Consider the following 13,493-nt stretch of genomic DNA (forward strand, 5'->3'; position numbering starts at 1 on the left):
CCCACTCGGTACCAGCAAGCAGATCTGGCCCTGACCCGGGGCATGTGTGTTGCACTGTAGCATCAGTAACTTTTCTACAGTGTAATGTCTCTGGCAGTTCCTTGTGATGCACTTTTCCACACCACCTGCCATGTGACCATTGGCTTTGCAGCCACAATCTGGCCCATAGTGTGCATCCCTTTGCATTTGAGCTTTAATACCTGATGTATTAAGTTCTTCGCCTATAAGTTATTGGTTGATGTTAGTAGTAATATAATGTTTACCAGCAAAGGCCTTTTCAGTGGTCTGAACATTAATTAATACTGTGTTAAAACACTTATGCCAAACAAAGAATTGCATTTGAAACAAAGAATTCCTGTATATGCTGTGCAGTGATTGCCATCAACCAGTCAACATTTGTGAACAGTTTGCACAGTCAAAAATCTTCATGGTTCTCTGCTATTTTAATTATATAAAATAATTGGTATCTCAAACACCATTGTATGGGAAGTGGTAGAAAATGTTGTTCTTTTTTTACTGGCAAATACTGTATATGTTCAGGGCATAGCAAATGCTAGACAATTTAGATGTCTCCATGTTGTTAGAGCCTGATGAAATACATCCTAGAATAATCAGGCACCTGATTGAGGAGATATCTGAGCCATTGGCAATTATCTTCAAAAAGTTCTGGATGACTGGAGAGATTCCAGAGGAATAGAAAATAGTGTCAATCTATAAACGGGAATAAACACAGACCAAGAAATTACAGATCAGTCATCTTAATGTCAGTACTCTGACAGATAATGGAGCACATAATTAAGTAATCAGTTTGAAGACACCTAGAAGATAATAAGTTGACAATTAACAATCAGCATAGATTTGTCATGAACAAGTGTGAAACCAACTTAATTGCTTTCTTTCACAGAGTAACTAGTCTTGTGGGTTGGGAGAAAGTGGTAGTTGTGGTATAGGTTGATTTTAGTAATGTTTTAGGTACTGTCTCCTATGACCTTCTGATAAACAAAGTAGGGAATACAGCCTAGATGGAAGTGCTATAAGATGGGTGCATAACTGGTCTGAAAGTCATTCCCTGCTAGTTATCATCCGTGGTTCACAGTGAAGCTAGAAGGATATATTGAGTGGGGTCCTGTGAGGATTGGTTCTGGGTCCAGTTCTATTCAATATCTTTGTCAGTTACCTAGCTAATGGCATAGAAAGTACATTTATGAAGTCTGTGGATGATACCAAGCTGGGAGAGGATGTAACGACTTTGAGGGATAGGAGTAAAATTCAAAATGATCTGGAAAAACTGGAGAAATGGTCTGAAATAGGATGAAATTCAGTAAGGGCAAATGTACAGTACATCATTTAGGATGGAACAATAAGTTGCATGTGTACAAAATGGTCAATTACTATCTAGGAAGGAGTACTGTGGGAAAGAAGGTGGAGATCATAGTGGATGGTGAGTCCCCAGTGTAATGTACTTACAAATAAAAAGCAATCATTCTGGGATGCAGTAACATGAGTTTTGTAAGCAACATACAAGAAGCAATTCTTCCACTCTACACTGCACTGATTAGGCCTCAGCTGGAGTATTATATCCAGTTCTGGGTGCCACATTTCAGGAAAGTAACAGAGAGGAAGCCGTGCTAGTCTATACACTATCAAAACAAAAAGCAGTCAAGTAGGACTTTAAAGACTAGCAAAATAGTTTATTAGGTGAGCTTTCGTGGGACAGACCCACTTCTTCAGACCATAGCCAGACCAGAACAGACTCAATATTTAAGACACAGAGAACCAAAAACAGTAATCAAGGAGGACAAATCAGAAAAAGATAATCAAGGTGAGCAAATCAGAGATTGGAGGGGTGGGGGGGAAGGTCAAATCTAATTCTTGACCTTCCCCCCACCCCTCCACTCTCTGATTTGCTCACCTTGATTATCTTTTTCTGATTTGTCCTCCTTGATTACTGTTTTTGGTTCTGTGTCTTAAATATTGAGTCTGTTCTGGTCTGGCTATGGTCTGAAGAAGTGGGTGTGTCCCACGAAAGCTCACCTAATAAACTATTTTGCTAGTCTTTAAAGTGCTACTTGGCTGCTTTTTGTTTTTATTTCAGGAAAGATGTGAACAATAGGAGAAAGTCCAGAAGAGAGCAGCAAAATTTATTAGAAGGCTACAAAATGTGACCTATGAGGAAAGATAGAAAATAATGGGTTTGTTCAGTCTGGAGAAGAGAAGACTGAGGGGGGTTAAGATGACCATTTTCAAGTATATAAAATGTTACAAAATAAAGAGAGCCAAATTGTTCTTATTAACCTCTGAAGACAGGACAAGAAGCAATGGGCCTAAATTGCAGCAAGAGAGGTTTAGGTTGGACATTAGGCAAAAATTTCTTAGTGCCAGAGTAGCTAAGCATTGGAATAATTTGCATAGAGGGGTTGTGGGATCTCTGTTGTTGGAGATTTTTTTCAAACTTACGATTCTGTGATTCTAAGGGGTTTGATTCACAGACGAGATATTTTGACAGGCACATGGAGCAGCATAATGTGCCATTCTAGTCCCTGGGGGGTGGGGGGGAATAGAAAAAGGTAAATAAGGAGCAAAAAGAACACACGTAAGAGGTGGTATCTGGAGGCAAAAGGAAAAAAAAAAAACATGACGTTCCCTCCTTCCTTATCTTTGTGTATGTAAAAAAGGTCTCCACACCTGAAATTTTAGCCAAATTTCCCTCTAACATTTTTCTCTGCTTATCTTTCCTTTCCCATCTCTCCTCTTTTTTTCCATTTTTTTCATTTGTTTTCTTATTCCTTCTCCCCTTTCTTTTCCAATCATCCTTTGTTCTTCTTCTTGTTCTTTTTTCCCCACCTCATTCTTTTTCCCCTCCTTCACTTTCTGTTCCTGCTGTCCCTTGACTTTTGTGCACATGCATTTGTGAACATATGAGAAGGAAGAACAAATTTCAAAGCTGTTTCTTACTTCCACCCTCCCCCTTCCTCATGCATTTTAATTGTCATAATATTTAGGATTAAAGCCTGTGGACTAGTGCTAGCATAAGTGCTTCCATACTTGGGAAAATTGCTCAAAGACCTGACAATGCTTGCGTTGCATTTTATAAGCCCGGATAGGGTGACACATGGCCCTATTTTGGGTGACCTGTGAGCAAAACTAAGTAAAACATAACTGAGGAGAATTTTTCCATATTCTCTGTATAAATACGATTCAAATATGAGAAAATTTACATGGAGGTTTAACAACTGGAATATGCCTAATTGTTGTCTTCCCATTGTTCTATAACAGAAAATAAAGAGTAGCTTAAAACTTTGCTGATGCAATGGTGATTGTAAAGCTTTCTAGGCTTCACCAGTTCCTGCTCTTGTAATTGTAATTCTTATTTTACATATTTTTCATTATTTTAGAAGGATATAGAGGAGAAGGAATAGTGAGAACACTAATGATACACATAAGGGATTAAAACATGAATTGGGTACATAGAATCTGCATAAGATATTAAATGGCCTAAACACATCTAAAAATATGAATGTCATATTACAGTTGTGTTGTTTTTGTCTTTAATAAGGTGTTCTCTATTTCAGAGTTAATGTGTGTGTTTTATGAAGCAAGGGTTAGTATACAAACTGCTTGTTGGTCAGAATGAAAAGAAGTGTTTCAAACTACTGGATAAGAATCCCTATTCTTTTCCCCAAAATGTTCCCTCAACACAAAATGTATTATTCCTTGGGAGTTCACTGGATGGTAGAAATTTGACTGACAGATGCATATGTTTCTCTTCCCTTTTTCCATTTACCTGTCCATATGAAACAGTCTAGTGTCATTGAAAAGGTAAAAATAACTCCTACAATGGTGAAAAGTCTTGGGGGGGGGGGGGTAGCTGTGTTAGTCTGTAACTTCAAAACCAAGCAGCCCTGTGGCACTGTTAGAGTATAACAAATTTAACAGGTCGTGAGTTTTTGTGGGTAAAACCCACTTCATCAGTTTTACCAGTGAAAGCTCATGCCCTAACAGATTTGTTAGTCTCTAAGGTCGTATGTTAGTCTCTAAGGTGGTATGGGACTGCGGGTCCTACACTGGTGATAAATTTAGTTCCATGCCTTTCCTCTGCTCTTCACCCTGAACATGAAATGATAGTTGCACACAATGAAGAAGGTGGGGATAAGCCAAAGAATAAAATAATTGTTGGTAAAGGAAAGGCCCTCTACCTTATGAGGAAGCAATATGGGAACTTATCTAAACTCGTCAATGCCGTTTAAAGGTTATACACAGGTCCTAGAATGCTACTTTTCACCTTAACACCCTGCCCTCTACCCCCCTGGCCTTTGAATAGCCCTTCACCCCGACAAGCTCATTATCCAAAGCACGTTCCCTACAGACCAGTAGGCACCAACTCTGAGCATCACCAGCACAACAGATGCAAACCCTACAGACTTATCTCAGCTACTACAATGATTAATACTCCTCATAACACACTGTTGAAGATTCACAGTTCTTATGCAGGCTCATTGCAACATGTGGTGTACTTCATCCAATCTACATAAAATACCCCAATAACAACTATATGGGTAAAACGGAACAATAATTTTACAAGGCTCCCTGATCTAATTGTTAACTGTGGATTTCGAGAATCTGGCTTCAAGTCTCAGTTGTAGTAAAGTTGAGCAGTCTTCTATACTGCACAGCAACAAAAGGAAAGGCACAGCCTTTCACCATGAGGTTGAACTGATGCTTGCATCAGTTCCTTGAAAGGAGGAATACATAATTATCCAAAATCCAGTTACAGACTGAGCACCGTTTCTACAGTCTTCAAATCCAGCACTTAGGGATATGTCAGCACATGTTCTCTCTCTTTCTCTCTTTCATACTTTGCAAGATTCACAGCGCAACATTTGGAATCAGGAGAACCCATGCTAAGCAGTGGAACACCTGAACATCATCCATGTGCCGCTAAATCCCCCAATACCTGTGGAACTCTCCTGTTCCAATGGAATGGCTAAGAATTGTATTACCTTTAAAGTGTCTGTCTAGTAGGCTGAAGTCACGTTAGCACCTTCAGAACAGTAGGGTGATTTGTCTCTTTTTAGGACATAAATAATTAAAATTACAAAAAGGGTTACCAGCATGTCTATTTCTTTGCCATATTCCTACCCTGTTTTAATGGCCCAGGTTCTGATCTTGTCAAACTACTCTTTACCTGAAAAAATATAAATCCAGAATTTTGCTGGAGAAAAATGACTTGTTTTTTCTTTCTTAGACCTATTTGAAAAATACAGGTAATATTCATTTTTACAGGGCTTTTGTCACCAGGCCTGTTAACGAATATCTGTCCTCCCTGACACACACCAAGAAGATTTAGATGGCAGACTTAGGCTACAGCCATACGGCAAAGTTATTCCGAGGTAACAGCTGTTATGTCAAAATAACTTTGATAGCATCTACACTATGCACACACTATTTTGAAATAAATTTGAAATAGTGGATGTGTAATGCTTATAAGAAGCATATGGGACTTTTTGCGGGGATAAGACAAGAGCACCATGTTTACTGAGAATACAGTACCTTTATATTATATGCATATAATATACATAACTCAGACATGCACACACCATCTTATGGCTGCCTATAGTTACCAAAGGTTGCTCACTCTAATCGATTGGTCAGATGGACTAGATGTGACTGTGGAGCCAGGTTTTGTTGATCTGGACCAACGTTCCGATACTGACAAGATGAAAAGAAGAGAAACCCAATTCTGTAGTGGTGCACTCCTCTTTTATAGCTCTTAGTCCATAGTTCTGGTTCTGTCCCACTGCCCCAGGCACGAGGAGTCACCAATCAATGGCAGATGGGTTTGATCCTTTCCCAGGGCCCCAGGTTTCCGTGTGATTCATCACCTTTAGATGGGACTTAATCTTCCTCTCCAGGTGGGTCACTGCTGTAGAATCCAGCTCTCATTGTTCTTCAGCCTCCAAGTCTTCATTGTTCAGACAGGCAGGCTCCAGAGGGTACCACTCTAAGCATTCACATTCGTACTTCCAGGTGGATCTCACACACCACCCATTCTCACACAGAGACAGCACAAGGTTTACAGGGTAATACAGAAGAGCATATCTCTCAAAATGGAGTCTCAGGTACAATATGGAATTAAATGCAAAGTGGTACAAACTCCTATTAAAAGCTATGGGATAACACAGGGAAATACAACAATATATGGTAATGCAAAGATTCTATTAAAACATACCTATTTATTTAGCATTGCTACAGGTGCATTATTTAGAATTTTGTAAATTTTACTGCAGGAGGAATAACACCTGTTTTGAAATAGCTATTTTGGAATAGGCGCTGTTAACACATGGACTAGCACTATTTTGAAATAAGCCATAATGGCATCCAATGGAACTATTTCTAATTAGGCGCTATGGTTGTAGCTACACTGCCCCTCCCCTTCAGAAGGGGCATGCAAATGCGGCCAATCGGAAATGCAAATGAGGCATGGATTTAAATATCTCATGCCCCATCTGCTTACTCAGTGTCTCAATTCCAGGAGAGCTGATTTTGAAAGCCAAAACAGCTGTGTAGATGGGGCTCATTCAAAAGGAAACCCCGCTTTTGAAAGTATCCTTCTTCCTGAAAAAAATGAGCTGGGTGCTATTTCAAAATGCATCCCCTTGTGTAGCTGTGTTGTTTCAAAATAAGCTATTTTGGGATAGCTATTCCAGAATGACTTGTTTCAAAATAATACTGATGTGCAGATATATCCTGAGAGACCTTTCAGTGCCAAAGTCATTCAGCCTAAACAGTTAAATGGCAGGGGAAGGTAAATGAGTTGTCAGTCAAAAACTGATTACCCTCTTGGTTTCCAAGGAATATGTCTTCATGCTGAGGGACCCAGGATGAGGAATTAAAATCATAAATAAATTATAGAGCCATGTTGGGTCTGGGCACCATTAATCTGAAGGATCTTTTGGAATATGTAAAGAGTGGTATGTTTTTCTTCACTGAGCAGGGAGGGTTTTATTTCCTCTTGACTTTGTGCCGTTTCCTCCATCCTCACCTCCACTGTCCCACCCCCCTCACCACCACCACCACCACCACCACACACTTTCTGGAAGCAGTGGAGAGAAGACAGCTTTTTCTGGAATGACAGACCATGGAATTCACTCTCTTTTGGCTGCTTTCCCCCCACTTTTAAAAAGTAAATTCCATGGTAAATTAGGACACACTTATTTACCGAAATAGATGTTTTTAAAATGACATAAAAGCTAAGGATGTTGGCAAAATTTGGAAATACAGAAATGAAATGTTTTGACAAATACAGATTAGTGTAGTTCTGAATTTATTGGCATAGTAATCTGTCTTATCTCTTCCTGTTTGATCTTATATTTCATTGTACAAGGCTTAATAACATAAACTGCATGGAATTTGACCAATAATGTTAAAGGCTTAATGTTAACCAGCACAAAAGCCAGCACATTTAGAGCGTAGTCTGCCTTTCAGTCATTAACTCATCCCATTGTATAGAGGTAATATAGAAAACTGAGCAAGCTTACTGTCATGCATACGTTTACTATCAAAGCGCAATGGGATGAGGACAGGGCTGATTTCCTTTGCTTTAGCAATGCCAAGACAGTCCCTTAGCATTAGTTAATATTTTTGTATTTGCTATTTTTTTAATATGAAATATTTTATGACAATTACAAATGCGCATTAACATCACTGCATGTGCACTGACATCACTATGCATCTGAGCAGATGTCAGTGTAAGTTTATGGGAGAATTAAACTGGGGCCATGATGGTTTTATAGACCTAATATGGCACCTTTACAAAATGGCGAGATCTGTTTTAGAAATGCATAGGCATATATTAGAGCTAAATTAGCTCCTGGGAAAAGGAAGAGACAGAATCTTGCTTTTTTCAGGAACAAGACTTCCTTTAAAGTACAGATGTTAAAATAATTCACAATGGTTAGACACAAAACTTTCCAGTTTTAAAATGCCCAGTTATAAATCTGGAAGCCACAGGGTTTTTAATGAAAGTAGTATTTGACCTTATAGGTCCATTTAACACATTTTTGCTTCAGTTCTGTTAATGATTTTAAGCTACTGCATAAACATTTGAGAACTTCAGTGCCATGAATTCTTTGTTCATAATAAAAAGAGAAAACCTAGTCAAATGTATTCATTTAAAAATCATTAAGCAGTAGAAATTGTGGTGTTGCAGCTTCCTGGTTTTTGGAAATACACTCGGGGAGAAATTGGGACTAACAAATCTCAAAATCTAATTGATTTCAGTTAGTTTATAATTTGCCGTTAGCTTTAAAAGCTTTGTTTTAATGAGAATGCTGTGCATGTTGTGTGGGTGGTACATTTTCAACCACTTATCAAACAATGCTAATATTGTTGACAGTTAAGCTATTAAAGAAGGGCTGTGCTTCCTATTGCATGCGTTACACTGACACTATACTTTCTTCCTTTCCTTTTTCCTGTGCCATGCTTGCTGTGTAGCAAATGGAATCTCTTGCAGTAAGTTGAAGTTCTTTCATATTCTTTGTCCATGTACAAATGGACTAATACAACCTGATTTTACTGTTTTATTTTTTTTTTCTTTTTTTAACTCTTGGCATGTTTTCCCCTTTTCTTTTAATTTTTTCCTTAGAAAATTGTATTCAATATGTTGTTCTTAAAATAAGTAAGTTCTGTTTTTGTAACTATTCTTTTGAAGGAGAAATCTAAGGCATTAGAAATTCTGCCATTGTTACATGCTATTTAAAAGAGCTGTTTAAATTAATTTTGATTTCGAGCCAGTCTTATTTAACAATCCAACCTCTAAGTTGCTTTAAGAATGGAGAGCTGAAGTACTTATTTTAAAATTTGTAGTGTTTCAGTTTATCTACATGAAACACTGGAAATACGAATTTTAAATTAGGTTTTAAATGTTTTCATTTTATGCTAATTTGAATAATTTCAACATGTTGTCATTTCAGTAACTATCCGTAAATAAAAAAGTAAGCTGCATGATATGATAATTAATGGCTGAGTATATCAAACTTAAATTTCATTCAGATTAATTTAGTTTTGCACAGTTATGTTAGTTTAATCTAATAGTTAGGGGAAAACTGAATGTTAAAACTATAGTATTGCCTGTTCTAAAGGTTATGTTGTGGTTTATGATCTGTTTGACTTTTGAATTCTCCACACATGCAGCCCAGTGTATATGTGACAATTAATGTGACCCATGCTTCCAAATTTATTGGTTAAAGTGATTTTGAGAAATCTGCTCATTCCCCTGCCCAGGAATTAATACTGCCCTCCCTAGTCCCTAGATCAGTTCTGTCCCCTTGCCAGATCTGTCCGTCATATTAGTTCTGCTCATCCCCAGTTTTGACCCCTCAAGTTTCCCATTCAGTTCTCCCACTCAGCCGTCATATCAGCTCTGCCCTTCATCCACAGACTTGATTGAGATGGGGCAGCTGCAGCAGGTATTTTCTCCTCTTTGCCAGGCAGGGTGTTGCAAAGAGAAAGAAACTTTTTCTAGGAGTTGCCTTACGGTAATAGGATTTTTTTATTTCCTCCCCACTCTTGTGAGTGGCTCCTGAGAAATGAGGGTGGGAAGCTCTGCCTGCTTCCTGTAGCAGCTGTGGCTGGCTGCTTTTCTCCAGGAAGTGAGCAAGTGGGGAAGGCATCCAGTCAGAGGGTCACATGCATCTGTCAAAGTGGGCCTGTGCCCACAAAAGGTTATGCTCCAAAAAATTTGTTCATCTGTAAGGTACCACAGGACTTCTCATTGTGATTAAATCAGAAGTTTTTCTAATTGCTGGTTACAAATTATAAAAGTATCACAATCTCTCTCATGCGGTGGGGAAGAAACATTTTGCATTGCTGACAAGTGACTCGATCATGTGACGCTCAGAATGAGCTGTGCCCAGCCCTCCTTGTTCTAATAACAAGTTTGGGGAACAGTCTGGGGTTCTAATACGGTTTGGGAAACAGCTGGTGAAATGGATAATATCTGCTAAAGCCTTTTGTGAGGTATATTTTGTTAATAAGCTTCTAAAGCAACAGGAGCAACCACTGAGTCCTGAGGCATAAGTCTTTTTGGTCACCTTTTGAAGCTTTAAAAGTTTGTTTTGCTTTAAAAAGTGTAAAACAAATGATCCCCGACACAAGTTAATCATTCCTGCATAAGAGATAGGGGGCTCCTTGAATTTGGATTCATAGCATTTGTATCTCATAGTTCAGTTGGACACAGAATTTGGCTCTTGGCCCACGTGTAGAGTCAGCAGAGGGTTCAGAACCCCAAAACCCACACTCTTGACAGAACCACAATTCCAGGTTCATCTACTCCACAGGACCTCATGGCTGCTAGAGCTATTTCATGTTACCTTGGTATCCTCAGTACTCTGTTGTGGATGGAGTTGCACGCTGTGTTAAGTTAATACTCCTGGGGCAGTATTAAGCTCAGCTGTCAGGAGTGATACCGTAGACAGCAGAACTCCCCTTAACGATGGAACTTGATTGGCCACCAGTGATTTCATCAAGGTGCTGAGGAAAGAGGGATTATGTGGCAGAACCAGCACTTTCTACCTCTGCCACACATTCTGTCTCCTCGTGATTGGATCCACCACTTTTTGTTCCTTTCCATTCATAGAACCAGAGGGGAGCATTTAGAGCATCGCCTTGTTATTCTTATTATTGTTTATTAATTTGTATTATCATAGTACTTAGGAGTCACAGTCATGGGACAGGATCCCATTGTGTATTTCCTTTCTCTCAGAAGACATCTCTCTGGCCACTTTTGAATTTTGAAAGTATTATATATTTAACCTATGTCCCAGCTTTGAGCCTCAGTTTCCCCATCTGTGAAATGGAGATAATGGTACTGACTCCTTTGTCAAGCACTTTGACATATACTGATGAAGAGCACTATGTAAGAGCTAAGAATTACTATTCTGAACTGTATCAGAGGGGTAGCTGTGTTATCCTGTATCTGCAAAATCAATGAGGAGTCCTATGGCACTTCTGATGAAGTGGGTCTTTTCCCGTGAAAGCTTCTGCTCCATAAAATCTGTTAGTCTATAAAATGCCACAGGAGTTCTCAGTGTTTGTTCTGAATTGTTACCATCTGCAGGTGAAACAATATTTTGGGTGTTTTCACACTGATCCGTGATCATAGTTCAGTCAAATAATGCAAACCAGCATTTTCTTACTAGACAAACAGTAATAGATACAGCCCAAAATGTTTTGTTGCAAAATATTACTTAAATTTTACTGCACTTTATTAATGTTTTCTCCGCCTATAAATCTTTCCTTAGCAATTGGAACTGTGTCAGAGATTATATAAGCTTCATTTCCAGCTGCTGTTGCTTTTTCAATCGTACTGTAAACTCATTGGACAGGTGCATGAAGTCAGTTCCATGCCAGAGGTATGTCATAAGAATAGCCAAGCCTTTTACTAAAACAATGACTATGTCTTTGTATTTTTATTTCTACATGATCTCACCAAAAATTAATTAACCTAAACTCTGTGTAGCCAGACTAATTGTTTCTATAGCACTCCTTAGTATGAATTTAAATATGTTTGGGATTTTTGCATGCTGTGTAAGAGACAGTACAGCAATTCACTGTTTGAGTTATTGTATACAATCAGGCTACGTCTACAGTAGAAGCATCTGTCTACATAAGTTACTGTCGGAAGGGGTGTTCTAACCAAACTTCTGTGGACAGATTGCATCTATACATAAAAGTGGATCAATCTTTTGTGTGCTGTCTCAAGAAAGGGCACCCCGGAGCATCTATGTGGCTTTTTTGTCGACAGTTTCTATTGACAAAACACATTTTGTGTGTAAATGCTCTATGTGTTTTGTTGACAAAACCCCAGTTTTGTCTAGAAAACTCTCTAGTGTAGATGTAGCCTCAGTCTTTAATGGTCATTTCAGTAAACTGCATTCTAAGGAGAGAAAATACTAAATTAGGCCCAGTTCTGCTGAGATTTTTTTTCCTAATGCTTAACTTAGTGTGAATAATCCTACCATGTTATGTAAAATTGAGAAAATATATAAATCTTTATAGGATCCGAGAAAAATTTCTGGGAGATTGACCTTGTTTCCCTTGTCTGGAAAAGATTCTTATTCTAACGGAGTAGTTTATAATAGTTGGACATTTTGGCCAGATCTATAGTAGGAGCACTTTGTCCCTATAACTATACTAGCAAAGGGCTCTTAATGGATGCAGTTTATGCTGACAATACTGCACTTTTGCTTATTTCAGACCTCCAAATCAAATAAAAAGTCTCTAGTGCTGATGTACCAGAAAAGGCCCATATTTTTCTGGTGTAACTGAGTCTATCTAGGCTAACAGCTTTCTCAACACAGCTATGTCAGTCAGCAATCACACCCTTGACAGACATAGTAATACTGGCAGAAGTTTGTAGTATAGACTTGACGTTAAGCTTACATTGTCAGTGTTCACGCTATACCTCATCTGCGGATTTACAAAGGCCTTAGCTGGTGTCAATCTGACGCCATCCAAGAGTTGTAAATTCACATAAAAGAAAAAAAATTTAAATTATGGTGTATGAATTACAGTAGTGTCATCAGGGTTGTTTAAGTTGATTCATAAAAATGTTATGACTTCCTAAAATTATTCACTACATTTTTGGGATGCAGTATTTCTAAAACTGTGACAAAGAAATGGTCCATTTTGAGCTTGAGAGAAGGCCACATTACTACCGAGGGGAAGGAAAGGGAGCACATTCCTCGGGGTCTGGCTTTTCAGTGGGCCTGAAGTTCTCAGCCACCACTGCCACTTCCACAGCACTGGTGGTGGCAGGAGCCCTGGGCCATTTAAATTACCGCTAGAGTGCTGCATGGTATGCTCTGAGCAACTCTGAAGTCTAGTGGAAGGCCACAAGGGCCTGGCACAGCACTCTCCAGGTAGTGCTGAGGGTTGGCTGCCCCAGCCACACCCCTTCTACCCTAGGGCCCAACCCTTCGAAGAGTGAAGAGCTGGTCCCTCCTCCCCCGCCCAGGGGTCCAGCAATTCTCTTGGCTCCCTGGCTGGCCATTTTTCTTCAGCTATTTCTACAAAGATTTCTTTTTAAAATGCTTCACCTCAGCGGGTTTCAGAGGCAAATATAGTCTCATAAATACTCCAAAACACACACTTTTCATGGAACAACTGCATGTTCTGTGGTCATCACTTGAGAAGATAACATAAATTACAACATACATTGATTCCTCATTAAATGAGTACTTTGTTTACGAGTACTCGCTTAAACCAGGGACGCATATACCTCCCTTAGTTCACTAGATGAGTGACCTCCCCCATTATTACGAGCTTTACCCCACTCCCCATGGCACCATCTCATGGCAGCATGACCCTCCCCCAACAAGCCCCGCAGATGGGCCCCAGCAGTCTTAACCACCATGCTGACCCCCACGGCCCCAATCCTCAGCAGCCTGACACATGCACACCCCCGTCAGCCCTGTGGCAGCCTGATCCAATGC

At 39.3% G+C, this 13,493-nt stretch overlaps 1 protein-coding gene across 9 annotated transcripts in view; it reads left to right on the forward strand.

Moving 5' to 3' along the window:
- The window catches only part of FRY (FRY microtubule binding protein), a 308,821-nt gene that overhangs the window by 291,211 nt on the left and 4,117 nt on the right, over positions 1-13,493 (forward strand). For 5 of the 9 annotated variants that reach the window (XM_074986254.1, XM_074986203.1, XM_074986226.1 and 2 more), the window contains 2 exons: positions 8,494-8,511; positions 11,301-11,411. In XM_074986254.1, the coding sequence (XP_074842355.1) occupies positions 8,494-8,511; positions 11,301-11,411 (129 nt within the window). The other 4 variants (XM_074986219.1, XM_074986235.1, XM_074986272.1 and 1 more) reach the window with 3 other exon arrangements.

The sequence above is a fragment of the Carettochelys insculpta genome, chromosome 1 (assembly GCF_033958435.1).
Source record: "Carettochelys insculpta isolate YL-2023 chromosome 1, ASM3395843v1, whole genome shotgun sequence".
Taxonomy (NCBI): Eukaryota; Metazoa; Chordata; order Testudines; family Carettochelyidae; genus Carettochelys; species Carettochelys insculpta.